The sequence below is a fragment of the Typopeltis vanoorti genome, chromosome 5 (assembly GCF_054136105.1).
Source record: "Typopeltis vanoorti isolate ZY-2024b chromosome 5, IOZ_Tvanoo_1.0, whole genome shotgun sequence".
Classification (NCBI taxonomy): domain Eukaryota; kingdom Metazoa; phylum Arthropoda; class Arachnida; order Uropygi; family Thelyphonidae; genus Typopeltis; species Typopeltis vanoorti.
In genome coordinates, this window is record NC_143553.1 from 51,710,932 (window position 1) to 51,730,008 (window position 19,077).

Below are 19,077 nucleotides of genomic sequence, written 5' to 3' on the forward strand. Positions count from 1 at the left end.
TTTGTATCCCTTGTCTTAGTGTTGTACAATTTGTAATAATACCGTATTTTGCGTATCTTTTTTTTTATAGAATGAATTTTTTTACCGTGTGACAAAATGGGTCCTAAAAAGAAAGCTAGTGAGGGAGAAAAAAAAACAACAGAAAAATTTTCTCTATTGAACAGAAGAAAGAAATAATAGCAAAACATCGTGAAGGTGTGAAAGTTATGCAGCTAGCTCGAATATATGAAACCAGTCATTCTACAATATCAACCATTTTGGTTAAGAAAGAAGAACTTATGGTAGCTAAGGTTGTTAAGGGAACTTCAAGGTTGAATGTCAGAAGGCTTCTTTTTGAGCAAATGAAAAATCTATTACTAATTTGGATCAAAGAAAGAGAAATGGCGGGCGATACTTCATCTCAAAATGCAATCTGTCAGAAAGCTAAACAGATTTATCAAGATTTGAAAAAAGAAGACTTCGGGATCAAGTTCTGAGGTAGATGATGATGATTTCAAAGGTAGCAGAGGTTGGTTTGACAACTTTAAAAAAATAACAGGAATTCATAGTGTGGTCAGACACGGAGAGGCAGCTAGTGCTGACACTGCAGCAGCAGATAAATTTGTCAATAGCTTTACAAGAATTAGAAGAAGGAAAATACCTACCTACCTCAATAAGTCTTCAATTGTGATGAGATTGAGTTATTTTGGAAGAAAATGCCCAACAGAACATTTATCACAAAAGAAGAAAAAACACTTCCTGGGCATAAACCAATGAATGATAGGTTAACATTGCTTTTAGCAGCAAATGCAAGTGGAGACTGCAAGGTAAAACCAATGTTAATCTACCACTCAGAGAATCCCTGAGCATTCAAAAAGTTCAATGTCTCTAAATCCAATCTCGGTGTTTTGTGGAAGTCTAACAGCAAAGCCTGGGTCACAAGAAAAGAATTTAGAGACTGGATTTACAAAGTGTTTGGACCAACTGTCAAAGCCTTTTGAGCAAAACAATCTATCTCTAAAAGCCATTTTAACCTTGGATAACGCACCTGGCCACCCAACGGGCATACAAGAATACCAGAGGAATTAGATTTTATCAAGGTAATTTTTCTTCCTCCCAAGACTACATCTCTGATTCAACCTATGGATCAGCTGATAATTGCTAATTTTAAAAAACTTTACACAAGGGCACTTTTTTACCAGGTGCTTTGAAATGTGTGAGGCTACCAACATAACCCTAAGAAAATTTTGGAAGGAAGAATTCAACGTTGTCATAGCAATTAGGCTAATTGTAAAGGCTTGGCAAGAAGTAACAATGAAATGTCTCAAAGCAGCATGGAGGAAACTGTGTCCTTCCTTTGGTAATGAAGAAACTTCAAATGAAGGACACAAATTGGTAAAGGATATTGTGGCAACTGATCATGATCTTTACTTGGAAATAGAGGAAGAAGATGTTGAAGAATTATTGGAGATGACTGCTGATGAGCTAAAAGAACTTTTCAAGCAGCAATGTGAAGAAAAGGAAATGGAAATTTCTAGATGCAGATGGAGAGAAAGAACAAATTACGACTGCTGAAATCAAAAATGTTTTGGCAAAACTGGGAGGAAGTTAAAAATGTTGCTATGAAATGGAATCCAAACAAATCTGAGGTTATCAGAACTGCAGATCTATTTAATGAAAAGTCCATGCAGTTTTTCAGAAACATTTTAAAAAAGAGACAGAAGCAAACAATCCTAGACATGTTTTTTACAGGTCTATTTGTCAAAAAACTCTGAAGTGAGCCCAATTGTCCTTCTGGTTAAGATTGATAATTAAAAACTGTTTTCATGAACAATTCATTTTATTAATGTTAATTTTTTTGTAGCAAATACATATACTGTATAATAAATAAATGATATTTACCATATTTTTATGACATTTTATGAGTTTTATCTGTACATTTTTAATATGTACTATGGTTGGGGAGGAGCTGGAACAAATTAATCGATTTTCAATTAAATTGATGGGGAAATCGAGCCTTGGATAACGATGGTAATCCTGGAACGGATTACCATCGTTAACCAAGGCACTACTGTATTTACAAATTGAAAACAATTTTTCAGTGGAAAGGTTAGGGAGGTTTAACTTATTCACTGATAGTGCTGTTGTTACCATGGTTTTTATTGAAACTAAAAATGATCATTAACTGTTCATAGAATAGAAATTGTTGAATTTTGAAATTACCAGGATTGCATAATAGCGATGGATTAATAATGTAGTAATATGAAATGTGCAAATGCACACAATTTTGTGTACATTTGCTTAACTTTTGCTTACTGAATTATTGCGGCAAGTATATAATAAGTTTAGTTTAATCCTTTTATCCAAGTGTGAGCAAACAAAGTTTGCACCTGAAAGTATCTTCAGGACTGGGGTAAGGTAGTGCAACACCAGGCAACTCGTTGCAAAGGTGGAGAAAGCTCTCATCACTCCTATCTCAGTATCTCCCATAATGCAAAGCACATTTCCTTGCGGATATGTGTAATGGTATGCATTAAGGCAAGGGCCACTACCCATACCAGTTTCGACCTTTATTGAGGTCTCGTCAGTGGGAGCCAGGCCCAGTAGGGAGATACAAAGGCAGAAGCAATGAGAGGTCATCCTAACCTATAGAAGTTGCCAAAGGGTGTGCAACCTTATTATTAAATTACTCCGGATTCAGAGAAAGATGTTGAGAGTTTATTTTTCACTTGGTTATACTATAATAAGTTTAGTTTAATCCTTTATCCAAGTGTGAGCAAACAAAGTTTGCACCTGAAAGTATCTTCAGGACTGGGGTAAGGTAGTGCAACACCAGGCAACTCGTTGCAAAGGTGGAGAAAGATCTCATCACTCCTATCTCAGTATCTCCCATAATGCAAAGCACATTTCCTTGCAGATATGTGTAATGCTATGCATTAAAGCAAGGGCCACTACCCATACCAGTTTTGACCTTTATTGAGGTCTCGTCAGTGGGAGCCAGGCCCAGTAGGGAGATACAAAGGCAGAAGCAATGAGAGGTCATCCTAACCTATAGAAGTTGCCAAAGGGTGTGCAACCTTATTATTAAATTACTCCGGATTCAGAGAAAGATGTTGAGAGTTTATTTTTCACTTGGTTATACTATAATAAGTTTAGTTTAATCCTTTATCCAAGTGTGAGCAAACAAAGTTTGCACCTGAAAGTATCTTCAGGACTGGGGTAAGGTAGTGCAACACCAGGCAACTCGTTGCAAAGGTGGAGAAAGATCTCATCACTCCTATCTCAGTATCTTCCATAATGCAAAGCACATTTCCTTGCAGATATGTGTAATGCTATGCATTAAAGCAAGGGCCACTACCCATACCAGTTTTGACCTTTATTGAGGTCTCGTCAGTGGGAGCCAGGCCCAGTAGTGCAGATACAAAGGCAGAAGCAATGACAGGTCATCCTAACCTATAGGAGTTGCCAAAGGGTGTGCAACCTTATTATTAAATTACTCCGGATTCACCTTTGCAACGAGTTGCCTGGTGTTGCACTACCTTACTCCAGTCCTGAAGATACTTTCAGGTGCAAACTTTGTTTGCTCACACTTGGATAAAGGATTAAACTAAACTTATTATAGTCTAACCAAGTGAAAAATAAACTCTCTGCAGCAAGTATATTACCAGCCTAATTGTCTGAGTAGATAGTGTATCCACTCTCCAACAAAACAGACTGTGGGTTTGAGTTGGAGACTTGAAATGGCTTGAAAAAGTTGCAGTTTGGTCTTTAGAGTAGGGTTTCTAGGTTATCCTTCAGCTTATCCACAGTACTAATGGATTGTAAGTTTACAACCTTTTATGGATGGAATTCACATAAAAAAATATATATATATAAAATCTGACTATGCTTGAGTCCTGCAGTTTTTCAAGGCACAGTCAGCGTTTGTGAAGTGTTATGCTGATGTTGTTAAAAGAACTTTTTTTTTTCTCAACAATAATTTTTTTTTTCTGTATTTATTTTGGTTAATGAACTTTATTTAATATAGAGGAAAAACTCTTATGTAACGACGTGTTTTTTTTTAGCTTCCAGAGAAAATATGCAAGAAGTAAAACGCAAATTATGCACCTGTAAGATGTTGCTTCATTGCAAAAGAGATGAACTAAAAAAATTATGGTTGGAAGCCGTTGAACATAAACATGTATTGAATCTACTTAAAGAAATGCAAGTTTTCAATTTTATCAAGCTGTTTAATTAGATAAATGCAAATAGTTTTTTTTAGAATATATTACATGGTCAAGTAACTAAAATTTTCACTGTTTTTATACTTGATCTTGAAAAATATTATACATGTAAATTGAATATAAATTATTAAATAAAAGATAAAAATTTGAATTTAAATCCATATTCTCAAAACAATATTTAGAAAAGACTGAAAATATACTTGTTTCTGATAAGGAATATTAGTACAGTAAAACTTGTCCAAAGCAGAATGTGAATAAGGCGTAAACTTGCTCAATGTGAACAAATTATATAGTCCCGGCCAGAAGAATATGCATTATAGTGTTATTTATTTTGTATAATGCAGAAACAGAAAGCAATATTTGAAGAATTTATTAAAAATTACTTGTATAAGTGCTAAGTGTTTTAAAAATGCACCTATATTTATTAGAGAAATTTAATAAATATAGGCCTAACAATGAAAAAACGAATTTGTAATTTCAAAATTATTCATTTTCAAAATTACTTTTATTTTTCAACATAATCTCCCTTAAGACTAATACATTTATTCCAGCAATGCCCCAGCACCATTATCCCATCCTTGTAGTGGTTCTCAGTAACATCTGCAAAATACCCCTCTACAGCTACAGTCCTCTTGATTTGAAGAAAAATGCTGAACAGTGAGGAAGAGTTTTAGTTTTGGGAAGAATGTGTCTTATAGAAGTCAGATAGAGGTAAATCTGAGGGATAGGGTGAAGTTCCAACAATTCATAGTGCTCTTAATTTTCCCTTGCCAAAATACCTTTGTGGGCAGGTGCATTGCCCTGATGAAAAATGATTTTTTTTTTCTGCAAACCGGGTATTTTCTCACAAATTTTTTCATCTAGTCTGGTTAAAAGATTGGAATACTATTCCCTGGTTATTGTCTTACCCTTTTCAAGATAATTAATAAGCAAAATGCCTTTAGCATCCCAAAACACTGATACCATGACCTTTCCTGCTGATGGAACTGACTTTGTCTTCTTTGGTGCTGAACAACCAGCTTCTGTCCACTGTTTTGACTGCTGTTTGGATTCTAGTGTGTAATGGTGAATCCAAGTCTCATCCATAGTAATAAATCGACACACGAAATCAGTTTTATTCTTGTTAAAACGCTCCAAGCACTGTTTAGAGATTTTCATGCATGTGCATTTTTGATCTGCTGTGAGCAAGTGCAGCACCCATCTTGCACAAAACTTTTATTTGCAAATCTTCATGCAGAATATATCCTACACGTTCTTTTGAAATGCCTATAGTCTCAGCAATTTCACGCACTTTGATTCGCCGGTCAACCAATATCATATCATGCACTTGATCAATGATTTCTGGTGTTGTTACACATTTTGGATGTCCTTCATGTGGATCATCTTCAAGGCTGGTAAGACCATGTTTAAACTCAGCAGCCCATTTCTTAATTTGTCAAAAAGGAAGGATGCCCATAAACTTTTATGAACTTCGAATGAATTTCTTTTGGCGATAAACCTTCTTTTACAAAGAATTTTATAACTGCACGATAGTCAATTTTATCCATTTCAAGAAATACAAATAAACTACTTGATAAAATGACTTGCAATTTCACATGGATGCTTATGACAGATGTACCAACTTAGAAAAAAAACTTTTGCCGATAGTGTTGCCAGCTGTGGTCGAGGCTGAGAACTTTTCAGACCATCCTCGTACATTCCTTTACCTCAGTAATTCACAAATCACCAGACAAGACCAGATCTCTCTCTGCTTGGGCTAACATTCACCTCCAGCCTCTCCTGCCACAAACACATCTCAAGAATAGCTTTTTCAGCATCCAAAAAACTAGGCATTCTCTTTTGTTCAAGATGCTATTTTACAACCAAACTGTGCACAGTATACAAATCCCAAATCTACCCTTGCTTAGAATGCTGCTCACATGAGCACCTAAAACTTCTTTAAAAATTCTTGATGCTGTCCAGAGGAGAGCAGTTTGGCTCATAGACGATCTGTCTCTTGCAGGTTCCTTTCAATCTCTATCTCACAGATGCAGTGATTCAGCATCTGTTCTACAATTACTTCAGTGGTCATTGCTTCACTGAACTGACAACCGTTATTCCTCCACTTTCTGTTGCACCTGTTAATTGAAGAGCAGCAACTGCTAAGCATCCCTTTACTGTAAACGCACTGAACCTGCTTGTCCTCTTCCTCTTTTGTTATTTCATCTAACTTTCTCCTCCAGAACAGTCTTCCTCATGAAGTATTCCCAAATGATTACAACCTGCAATTCTTCAAAAAAAAAATAAAATAAAATAAACTTCTGACTCTTCACCTGCACTCCAGACTGATGTGGGATCAATATTAAAAAAAAAAAAAAAAGTAGGATTATACATAAACTATGAAAAAACTGAAATAATGACAATTATCAAAGGAAATCAGATAACAGAACAAATAATAATAGACAATAACAAAACAGAGTAAGTACAAGAATATATACACTTTGGGAGAACTTTTATATTAGGAAAAAGAAGCATTTATGAAGACATGAAAAGTAGAATTCAGCTAGACTGGGTGGCTTTTGGCAAATCAAAAAGATTCCTGTGCAGTAAAATAGAACCAGAAAATAGAACATTTTAATCATTGTATCATCTCAATTATGACCTTACGTCAAAGTCATTGCCAATAACCAAACAAATGCAGCACAGAATGATAAAAACTGAATGTAGAATGGAGAGAGCCATGCTAAATCAGACTACAAGACAATAAGGAATGAAGGTATAAGAAAAGAAACAAAAGTGTTGGATATAGGAGAAGGGATTTTAAAATTAAAATTGAGATGGGCAGGACATATTGCATGCTTGCACCCAGCAGCATCCACTCGAAGGAAGACGGATGCTGGGATGACCAAAGAGAAGATCGAAGGATGACCTAGTGGAGACGGCTAGAGAATGTTGGCATCAGGAATCCTTCAACCCCATTTGTTTCCCTCTTCCAGAGAAAGATGGAAACAAATGGAGGAGGCCTGTAACCAAAAATGTTATAAAAGGTCTTAAAAAAGAAGGCACTTCTGAACAGATCAATCCAACTAGATCTTGGACTTCCTCTGTGTCTTTTTGTTCTCATCACATCAAACACCTCTTTTGCCCAACCTTTCCCATTTTGTTTAAGTGACCATGCCAACTTGATTAGCCCTGCTCACACGCCCTCGAATGCCAATGTCAAGTTCCTTCATATTGTCTTCATTCTTAATATTCTGTGATTGATGTCATCTGTTCACTCTTCTAATCTTTTTCCGAACTCTGATATCTGTAGTCTCTAGTGTGTGATCAAGTGCTTTATTTCTAACTCAACTCTCAGATCCAAAAATTAAAACAGGTTTGAACTGTGTTGTGCTTAAACTTGTGGATAATTTGTTTCTTATTCCATATACCGTATTTTCCGGTGTATAAGATGCTCCCATGTATAAGACGCACCCAAGAAATTTAATACAATTTTCTGGAAAAAACCTAAACTTCAAAGTATGATTATTAAAAAAAATGGATAAAATAATAGGTAATTTTTAATAGTAAACTGACCTTTCAGAAACCTGCAAAACCCATGTCACTGTCATCTCTATCATCATTAGTTTCTTCTCTTTCTTCTTCCTCTTGTTCTTCATCATCATCATCTTCATATAAGAAATGATCTTCACTTCCATCAAGGGCGTTGCTAATTCCACATTTCAAGAAAGATTTAACAATAGTTTGTTCATTCATTTTCCAATGGTGCGCTAGAAGTCACGTGAAGGTCACGCATCAATTTGATTGCACCATTAACCGCCTACAAAGATCTTGGAACATAAAAGAGAGTGCATATGACTTTGAAAAGAGGAAGCAATCTTTACCTTCATTATATAAGACGCACCCCATTTTTAAGATGAATTTTTAAAGTAAAAAAGTGCATCTTATACACCGGAAAATACGGTAAATTTATTGAACTGGATCCTCATCATATCAACTTTGTTTATTCTGTTCTATTTCCATATTTAATTTGCATTATTCAATAAAAACTGTGCCTGAATAGCCAAGATATTTTACTTGTTCTATAGATTCTACATTGAGAGTGCAGCTGAAGTGTCGATGTTCCTGCCCATTTTCATAGTTTTGGTCTTTTTGTTGCTGATTTTCATGGAAATTCATTACAAATGTTATTCAGTTTAGTTAGAGAATCCCTTAGACTTACACTGGATGTATTTAGGAGTACGACATAATCTGCATAAAATAAAGAGCTAAGTTTGATATCTTTGATTCTAATATCAGCTTTAATGCCACTTTCCTCGTAATGAGATCTATATAGATAAGGAATAAGAGTGGAGACAGTGTGCACCCTTGACTCTTACATGATTTGACATCACACTATTTTCCTGTATTTCCTTCGATATTAATTGCTCTATAATGTTCCATTTATCCCATATGAATAAAATGTTTTGAAACAAAAATTTTATTTTTGTTTCAAAATTTTATTTCAGTTTTATTGAGCATCTTGTTATATGCCTTTTTTCAGATCTGCAAAACTTAAGTACAGATCTTGTTATATTCCCATGATTTCTCATCTGTATTTTATAAAGTGAAAATCTGATGTTGACAACCTCTATTTGGTTTGAACCCAGCTTGTTCTTTTCCAAGTTTCTCTTCTACAATTTTTCTAAGCCTCTTCTCAAGTATTTTTGCATGAATCTTACCTGGAACACTTAGTAGAGAAATTCCTCTGTAATTTTCACATTCAGATTTATTTCCCTTTTCATAAATGGGAACTATTAGAGCTCTGCTCTGCTCTACTCTACTCATCTGTAATTTGACCTTACCATGCTCTCTGAAATTATGTAGCGTAGTATTCAGGTTTCTGATTAATATTGATGTGTACTCCTGTTTGCATTCTGCTTGAATATTCCTAATACTTTTCTGTCACCACTTGTTTCATTTAATCTCTCAAGGTAATTACTCTAGTCATCTAAAATATTATTTTCTTCAGTTTTTATGTCATCTTTATCATCTTTGATTCCTTTTACGGTAATCTGTCCTCCATATCTAAGCTTTTCAATAGCCATCAGAACGTTTTTCTCCCTTCCTGATATTTATCTTCTATATTCTGACTGAAGTCTTCTGATTATTATTTTTTTAACTACTGTTGCACATTGCTTAGCATTCTTACATTTGTCTCTGTATTCTTGCAGAGCATCTGCTGACTTATTTTGTAGGCTTTCTATATTCTTTCTTCTTCTTTTCCAGGACTGCTTCTTTAACTTCTTTTGCTACCATAGTGTTCTTATTTTTCTTTTGATGCAGACAACTTCACCACATGCCTCCCTAGCTGAATCTCTGTTTTCTTCAGTTTTGCTTTTGAGACCCGAAGGTTTGGTTCTTTTTCCAAACTGTTTTATTTATTTATAAAGAAATGTTTAATATATGTGTTTAATTAAATAAATGATGAATAAATATGGGAAACTATAAATCAAAGGGCTCCTACATATCAACTAAGGCACTATCATCCATAGAGAGTATCCTTCCTAGGAGTCAGTCTTTAAGTAAAATTTTCTGCTTCCTCTACATAGCTGCATAAATTTTACAGTTTTATATTGTACTTGTGATGATACATGTGTGACAGAAATGAAACATTGGAGTAATCAAACTGTTTAATTTCATTTCTATGCGTTGAGCTTCATTTCTATTAAATTGGCAATATGAATTTTAACCAGCATTTAGCTGAATATACATCATATCAAGATAATTCTCAAGAATAAACGCAACATACCAACATAGCTCTGCATGACTATTTTTGAAGAAACCTAATATAATTGCTATTTAATTAGTATTGCTCAAGTGTACCAAGTCATAGGTGCTGTTAATTTTCAGTGTAATTATGATCTAATTAAAATTATTAGATAATACTGCACTGATTATGATAGTGCATCACATTTCATAATGTATAAAATTTATTCTTGAAAATAATCTCAATATAGGAATGGGAACATTAGCTCCACTTAATTTGTTATTTATTTATTTATTTTCTCATCAATTAAGTAAGTGTTCTTTAAATCTCTAAAGAAGAAAAAAAAAATCATTTTGAAGAATAATGAACACGAAAATTGATTGTAAATTAGGTTTTATTATAACTTTTACTTACCTTTGAAATGAATGAGCATTGAAAATTGGGGCAAGTTGTCATCATTGAGAAAAGAAATGTATGAGTTATTGATGAGAATCCATATTTTTGCTGTTGTAACAAGAATGTAAGAAGATTTCATGCATACATATTTGCAAGCTATGTGGCACCTAGTAATTTGTACCATTTTTTTTTTTTTTTTTAAGTGTCTCATCTTAATATCTGAGACTCATCTGAAACGCTGTTTCTTAGAACATTAGTTAATAGGAACAGTAGAATTATTTAACTGACTCTTGAGGTGCTAATTTATAGTTCTTTGTATAAAATGAGCTGTGGTTTCATTAATAATTTCTACTATTTTAGAGAAAGCTTAGTTGAAGTTCCTGAAAAATTAGATAACTATATGCAGAGAAGGCATTTTCTTCATGCTACTGAGTTGCTTGTGTCATCTGGTGAGTGATTTATTTTATTATTCTGTTAATTAGCATTATTATATGTACACTGAAAACATGCTACAAAAATAAGTACATCCTTTTTGGAATGAATCTGTGGTAAAAAGCCAAATAATGTAGTGAATCATTGACTATTCCTGTTTCAAATTGTTATGACTAAAGTTTAATCTGCTGCAACACTGGTTGTGGAATAGAGTTATTCATCAGGGTGTTGGATCCTACTTCTTCTCAATCTATACTTTGGATCCGACATAATTACTATTACGATGTTCTTAACTAATTGATAAGTTGTGAGTTGATTTCTAATTCAAATATAGAGAAAATTTATATTTAAAGACTGCACCACTCTGTATCTGAATTAGTTCAAGAATTGAAGAAAAACCAACTCTCAACTACCTTTCCTTTATATGTTGTTATTATGTATACTGGCCGAGTATATTTAACTTATTTATCTCTCCCGCCTTGGTTCGAATATTTTATGAATGGTGCAGTAAAAGAGATTCAGGCAAAACACAACTTTAGATTAACAAAAACAAACATTTAATTTAGAATCACAATTTACACTTAAGTTCAAATCACTAAGTAAGATATTATAAACATTTTAGCTCTCACAAAATTCAATTAACTACTTGGTAAAGCTCAAAGTCACAAAGTTCCTCAGTAACCGATTGCACAAATATCTCACAGTTTCTTAAGTTTCAAATACAATAAAAATTCAGTAACACTTCTTCACAAGCAAACACTTTTAAATCTACACTTCAGCTAATCTCCGCAATAGTTACTGTTAGTATAGGGAAATTCTAGGATGAAACTCACACACTTCTCTGTATAGGAATATTAATGGTTGGAATAATCTTACCGATAATTTTCTATCTTCATCAACTTATGCACAAACACTTTTTATAACCGTAAACACTTTTAACAATAAACGGCACTCATTAAAATAAATCTTCTAAGCATTAACTGAATTAATTCACGGATACAATGCACTTAATCAAACGTTGTTGTATGAAGTACTACTGATCACTCATGAATTAAGGCAATACACAATAATTCCTTATCTTGAGGTTTTATATGCACAGTTGTTCATTCCTCCCGCATTCAAATAATTCTTTAGGCACTATAATGAACGGTAAACTTCAACTTTACAGCCTCTACTATTCTCTAGTAACTTCGTGCTTTGCTTCAAGGTTCCGTATGTCCTTGAAAGGTCGGCGCTGAAATTAAATCTCAACTCAAGTATCGCTAGTCTATTTAATGGTCTCTCAGCTGTTTTCTCTAGCTATAATTGTTATTCTACAACTTATTAGCTAACTACTTCTTGACTAGTAGACTTAAATTAGCTGCTTGAGTGACTTGCCGACTCTCTAATATCGCACTCTGATTTCTGCAAATGCCGAATGCTCCGATTCTAACTGAATGCCAATCTCTCTCTTTTCCTTCTCTAATAAATAATAAATATTTTCAGCGTTCTTCCTTTTTATATCCGTTCTTCCCGCCTAAATTGTTCTCGTGATCTCTTTAACTAAAACTCTTTTCGATAAACCTTCTCCTCACGTACTGTTCCAAACTCGCACTTGCTTACTTACATACGTCTCCATGACAACCAAACAAAATATAATAAAATTGAGCTATTGCATAACGTTAAACTTCTACAAACAGGAATAAATTTACATTTCAATTAATACACAGTAAAATTATCAAATACAAATTCTTATAATATCAACATAGTAATAATTAAAATAGCTTAATAATATTTAAATACAGAGTCTAATACTATTATTATATCTTTGATTAATTTTCTAATTATTATTAGAACCTTCAAGGAAAATTACATGAATAATAAATCTTAAGCAAGGGACTAACAAATAACATATAAATAAGTCTTGCTTAGTATATGGTAGATTATGTTAAATGTGAATGAAGAACAAAAACACAAAATAATTTCATTCTCAGTTTAACAAGGGACACAGTCTACCAAATTTGAAGCATTAAATCCAAGTGGGAAAAGAGAGAGAGAGAGCATCAATTTTTCTTCTTGACACACATTCATGCAGGTATGCTTCTCAGACATCTGTACAGATTGTGCATAAATAAATTTTGGAAAGTTGTTTCTTACATTACTAAAGGTCTCCTGATAAATTCAGCCTAACTGGTCTTAAAAAATAAAAAGATTGCAAGGAGGGAGGGATTCCCCTTAATGGTTGCATTGTTCAACTGTTTTTGACCAAATTTATAACATAATTGTTTCTAAAGATCTGAGAAATTTTAGCCTAATTGAATTAAGAGAGGGTATAACAGGGAGAGGGGATTCCTTTCTCTGCAAATACATCTATGGTTGCATCATTCAACTGTTTTTGACCAAATTTGAAATAGAATAATTTCTTATGAATTTTTAGTTGTTTCTTATTTTGATAGGTATCTTAAAAAATTCATCCTAATTGGACTAAACAAAGAAGAAGATTATACCAGGGGGAGGATTATCTTCAGATATGTCTTCAGGTCACATCATTTGAAAATTTTTGAAAAAAAAAAAAAAAAAGTTGTATATTTCTTACGTTTCTAAAGATCATCTTTAAGTGCAGTATAATCAAACTAAAATGTAGAGGTGATAAGAGGCAGCAACCTATGCAAGTCATGTTGTTCATCTGCTTTCAGCCAGAAGTGTAATATTTATTTCAATTTGGCCACATTGTTCAGTTGCTTAAAACAGTTTTTACACATACAAAATGTCATACATCCTGGAATTAAACTGCACAATAGTGGATGAAAACTAAATTATGCTACCTTCCCTTGTTAAAAAGAATTCTAGTTGCCTCCTGATATCTGTCTATACATATCTAGATACTTTGCCTGCCACCACTCTGCTCAGATTTTAGGGATTTTCAAAAAATAGTCCCTAAGGTCAAGTTAATTTGTCATCAGGACCAGCGCTATATAAAAAAGAACAAGCTCTGCTGTTCTTATATGGTTACAACAACAACAACAACAAAATAAAAATATTGCTTATCCCCCCCCTCATCCCCCTCAAATAAATAAATAAAATGATTAATAGGTTTATACCATCTTCCTGCTCTCCATAAAAATTACTGAGGCTTTAAGACAGATATCAAGGATTACTCTTGAGAAAGAAAGAAAGAGCAAAAATATTTCCAAAACAGACAATATAAAAGATATAAGATTTGAAATTGGAAGTGATCACTATTTAGTCTTGAGCAGGATAAAATTGAATTTCATATTGAAAAGAATAACATGTAAGAAAGTTTTAAATCGAATAAAAGTTGAGCAGCTCTCAGATGTGAGCTGTAGACTAAAATACACAAAGATTATTGAAGAAAAAATGAAAGAGTTTGAGAACAGGAATCAAACCTTGGAGATTCAGTGGCAAACTCTGAAGAAAACATTGATTGATTCTGCCAGAGAGGCATGTGGTGAGGTTGTCTGCAAGGATAAAAAAATCAGAACTCCCTGGTGGACACAGGAAGTTAAAGAGGCAGTGAAGGAAAAGAAGAAAGCATACCAAAAGTTCCTGTCAAATAAGTCTGTTTGTGCTCTTAGAGAATATAGAGACAAATGCAAGAATGCTAAACACTGTGTAAAACTAGCTAAACAAAAGTCATGGGAGGACTTTGGCAAGAATATAGAAAATAAATATCAAGAAGGAGGCAAAATATTCTGGAGGTTGTTGAAGAAGTTTAAGAATGGAGGAAAGAGTGCTATAAAAGGAATTAGAGATGATAAAGGTGACATGAAAACGAGAGAAAAAGATATCCTTGAAGTATGGAGTAATTACTTTGAAAAACTGCTAAATGAAACAAGCAGTGATGACAGCACAGTGGTAAAAAACACTGACCAGGCATGCAGTCAGGAATACATATCCATACTTGAAGTAGAAAAAGCCATCAAAGGCTTGAAATGTGGAAAGGCAGCAGGAGTAGATGATATTCGACCAGAAATGCTGAAGTATGGTGGTATAAGAGTCTTACAGTGGCTGCACTGCATAGTTCAGAAAGCCTGGACAGAGGGACGAATTCCTGATGATTGGAGTAGAGCTCTCATAGTACCCATATATAAAAAGGGAAATAAAACTGCATGTGAGAATTACAGAGGTATTTCCCTACTGAGTGTTCCTGGCAAGATCTATGCAAGTATACTTGAGAAACGGTTGAGAAGAATTGTGGAAGAAAAGCTTGGTGAAGAACAAGCTGGATTCAAGCCAAATAGAGGCTGTCAGGATCAGATCTTCACTTTACGACAAATAGTCGAGAAAGCATGAGAATATAACAAAGATCTGTATTTAAGTTTTGTTGATCTGGAAAAGTCATATGACAAGGTGCCAAGAGAGAAGCTATTCAATATGCTGCAGTTATATGGTGTCAGTGGGGCATTATATCAAGCAATACTTAGTCTTTATTTGAGTTGTAAGTCAGCAGTTAGAATTGAAGGAAGTACAGGAAGATGGTTTAATGTTAAATCTGGTGTGAGACAAGGATGTACATTATCCCCTCTGTTATTCATTATCTATATGGATCACATTATGAAGGAAAGTGGTATTAAACATGATATCAAAATTGGAGATGTTAATGTCAGCTCTTTGCTTTATGCAGATGACGTTATACTTCTAAATAAATCCGCTACAAGTCTGCAAGATTCTCTGACTAAATTGAATAGCTGTTGTAATAGATATGGTATGAAGGTCAGCAATAAAAAGACAAAGACAATGAAAATAGGCAGAATCATTGAAAATGTCAACTGTTGTGAATGGAGAACCTGTGGAACAAGTAAAACATTTCAGCTATTTAGGCACGATTTTTAGTGAAAATGGTAAATTAAATATAGAAATAGACAACAGAATCAGCAAAGCTGGTATGTTGGAAGTCAACTGAATAAATTCATATGGAATAAGAGAGAAATTAGTCGGAACACTAAATTAGCTGTATACAAGATAGTGTTCAAACCAGTTTTAGCTTATGGATCTGAGAGCTGGGTCAGAAGTAAAACACTTGACCAAAGACTAGAGACCACAGATATGAGAGTCCTGAGAAAGATCATAGGCGTGAACAGATGGCATCAATGGCAGTATCATATTAAAAACGAGGATATTAGGAAAGAACTTGACATTGTCAGCATCCAGGAATGTGTTAGCAGAGCTAATCTCAGGTGGTATGGTCACTTAAACAGAATGGGTGAGGAAAGATTAGCAAAACAAGTGTTCTCTGCCAGGTTGGCAGCAAAATGACCAGAGGAAGACCAAGATATAGGTGGATTGATACAGTACAAAGTGCTTTAGATGATAGAAATATAAGATCTGATAATGTTGTAGTGTTGACAAGTAACAGACTGATTTGGGAGGAAAATTGTAGATAGGAAATTAATAATGATGTAATTTTTTTCATGTAGTACTATCATATCCTGTACACCCCTTGAGGGTACATTGCAGGAATTTGATGATGACTGGACTAACTGAGTATGCCATTGAGTTTAACTATTTTATTAAGTATTTAAAAAACCATGTTATTGCATAGATCCCAGTTTTTAGGACTTTCTGAAAGTAGCACTTGTACTTTAACAATCATAATAATTGCAACAAATCAGATGATTTTATCCTGAAATATATAATGAGAGGATATGAAAGTGATTTCGAAAAAAAGCAAAAATTCCAAAAAAAAAAAATAAGCAAAAGATTGTTGTCTGCTGCTTCAGTATGATAGGACAGGATTGAGAAGAAAGGCTATGATTGTCAATGAGAAGATTCTACAGAAGGAATGGCATGTGGTTTATAGATGTATGGAGTAAAGTTGATTGACAGAGGACTTGTATATGCACGATAAATCTCGCTTGAATGCTTTTGGAGTTAGATGTTTTGAGAGAGTATTGTTCAATGAAAGATTGGAAACACAAACTCGGTGAAACTAGAAATATTGGTGAGGGAGATGCAGTCCATCGTGGGTTCAGCTACCCCTGGAACTAATGAGTATGTGTATGGGAAATGATTATGCCATTCCAAATGCAGTTTCACAGGTTTAAAATCTGAATGGGTTGGTAATGGCATTATGCAAGAGCGGTTGTGGGTCCAAGGGGGATATTGAAATCTATTTACACAGATGCCATAAGTATCAGAAACGGAGAAGAATTTTTGCATTGGTCATCTTGACTTAGCTAAAAATTATAGACATCAGTGAGACCTGGTTGACAGACAATGATATAATCACAGGGATACAACGTAAAGGGTATTGTATTTTCAGGAAATAGAGAGGAACAGGACAGGAGGTGGGGGTATTGCTATCGATAGCTGAAAAACTTCTGCCAAAAAAATTAGAAGTTAAGAAGGATATTAGGTCTCGGGGAGATGATTCATTTAGGGTTATGTGAGATAGAGACCATTAGGAGAATATATTGTTGGTTGTTGCTGTATAGATTGGGGAAGGGGGTCTTCAGGAAGATGTGGATGCCATGCATCAACAGGTTAGAACAATGAGTTCAGGCTAAGGTATTATTTTATTACTATTGGGGATTTAAGCTATCAAACCATAGATTGGAGGGAGGAAAGGGGACATGGCAAGTTGGAAGTAGAATTACCATATGTTTCAGATGATAAGATGCACCCCAAATTTATGAGACAATTTTTAGAAAAAAAAATTATTATATAAAAATATTCACAAACCTTAACTTTCATTTATTATTACAATGACTTATACCAGCAGTATTCATTTCATCTTGACTCATCTCATCACTGTCACTTTTCGTATTATTGTCTGAACTATTGTTATCACTCTCTTCAAAAACTAAGTCTTTTTAAAAAATGTGGCATAAGTAACCGATGGATGGTACAGAAGATGAACCATCCATCGCGTTACTTATGCTTCATTTTTTAAAAAGACTTAATAATCATCTCGTCCATCAAAACCGCATACGCTCGCCCACTAACTACTATTGATGCCTGTAAAGTTTTCATATGTAAATCTGGGATTCCCACATATGCAGCGAGACACGTGCTTGTCTCGTATCGAAAACGTGGGAGTCCAAGACTTACCTGGTATCACCTACCTTTGGACCATAAGATGCACCCCAATTCTAAGTTGATTATGGTCTGAAAAATACAGTAATACAATTTCCAAGGGATAATTACCAGAAACAGCATGATATAGAGTGAACCAGGAGTTTTGAGAGTGCTGGATCTGATATTAGCATCAGAAGAGATGTATCTATACTCAAGGTAGATACATCTTCAGAGAAAGTAACCATGTATTCTTGTTCTGAAAGGTTGTGGAATATGTGGATTCTCTGTTAAGAAAGAATTTATATTGAACTACAAAGCTGATAATTATGATATACAGGTATCCCTTGCTTAACGCAGCGAAATTAATTGCGGCAATCCCTTGATATACATGGCAAGAGTTTTGATTAACGTGCCTTTAATCATGCGGAGCTCGCAGCTGATCTGACAGATACATGCAAAATGTTTATTATAAATATTCTTAAACAATTCAGTGTATAGCTTGGAGTAGCTGTGCATTCATGTTATGAGTGATATTCTGCACTGTTTTTTGCTATCAATTTGGTTTAATGCATGTTATGTAAAGGTTTGTGATATTTGACAGTAAATTGTATCTGAGAGATACCGACCTCCGATGTCAGTATAGTATAGTTTGGTTGTTTTTTTTTTATTCTTTGTTCAATAATTTTTAGATTGTAATTGAAAATAAATAAACCATCATGCATTACTCAGATAGAGAGCCAAAGGCTTATTTATCATACAATGTCCTCTAGGAGATGTGCCTTACATTATGGAAAATACTAAGGAAAGTGATGTGGAGCTTACTCCACCTTTACTACGAGTTGCCCATAAGGTTACTTATGCTTGCATCCGCTGAAACTTTTAGTTTCTATATATTCAGCACGAAACTCTTGTAGTTTTCTGTATTCGGCTATGAAAATTGTTGAATTCCATATCCACTTAATTTGTATCATCATGTATTATGTTTGCAGTGTTTTTCTTTATGTTTTATTGTTTGTTTGCCGAGGTCTGGAGAGTCATTGTGCTTGTTATCATAGAATTTATGCCGATAAGAAAAAAAACTGTTCAAATGACTTTTGATAACTTCTTTTGATAAAAAAAATTGCAGTAAATAATGTAGGTACAAGTATTTATTAAACATTTATTTTGCATTAATTTTTATCTTTCCTAAAAAAGGACCATATAAAACGAATTATTAATATAGTAATCGATCATGGATGAATTGTAATTTTTACCATTGATTGTTAGATTTGATTAACATGATTCTGATATACGCGGTAGCAT

General features: G+C 34.0%; 1 protein-coding gene across 1 annotated transcript in view; it reads left to right on the forward strand.

Annotated features, from left to right (window-relative positions):
* Sec8 (exocyst complex component secretory 8) overlaps positions 1-19,077 on the forward strand; it is a 519,950-nt gene that overhangs the window by 78,835 nt on the left and 422,038 nt on the right. The window contains exons 5-6 of the mRNA XM_090392988.1: positions 4,044-4,182; positions 10,687-10,775. Of these exons, the coding sequence (XP_090249114.1) occupies positions 4,044-4,182; positions 10,687-10,775 (228 nt within the window). The remainder of the gene's footprint in view (positions 1-4,043; positions 4,183-10,686; positions 10,776-19,077) is intronic.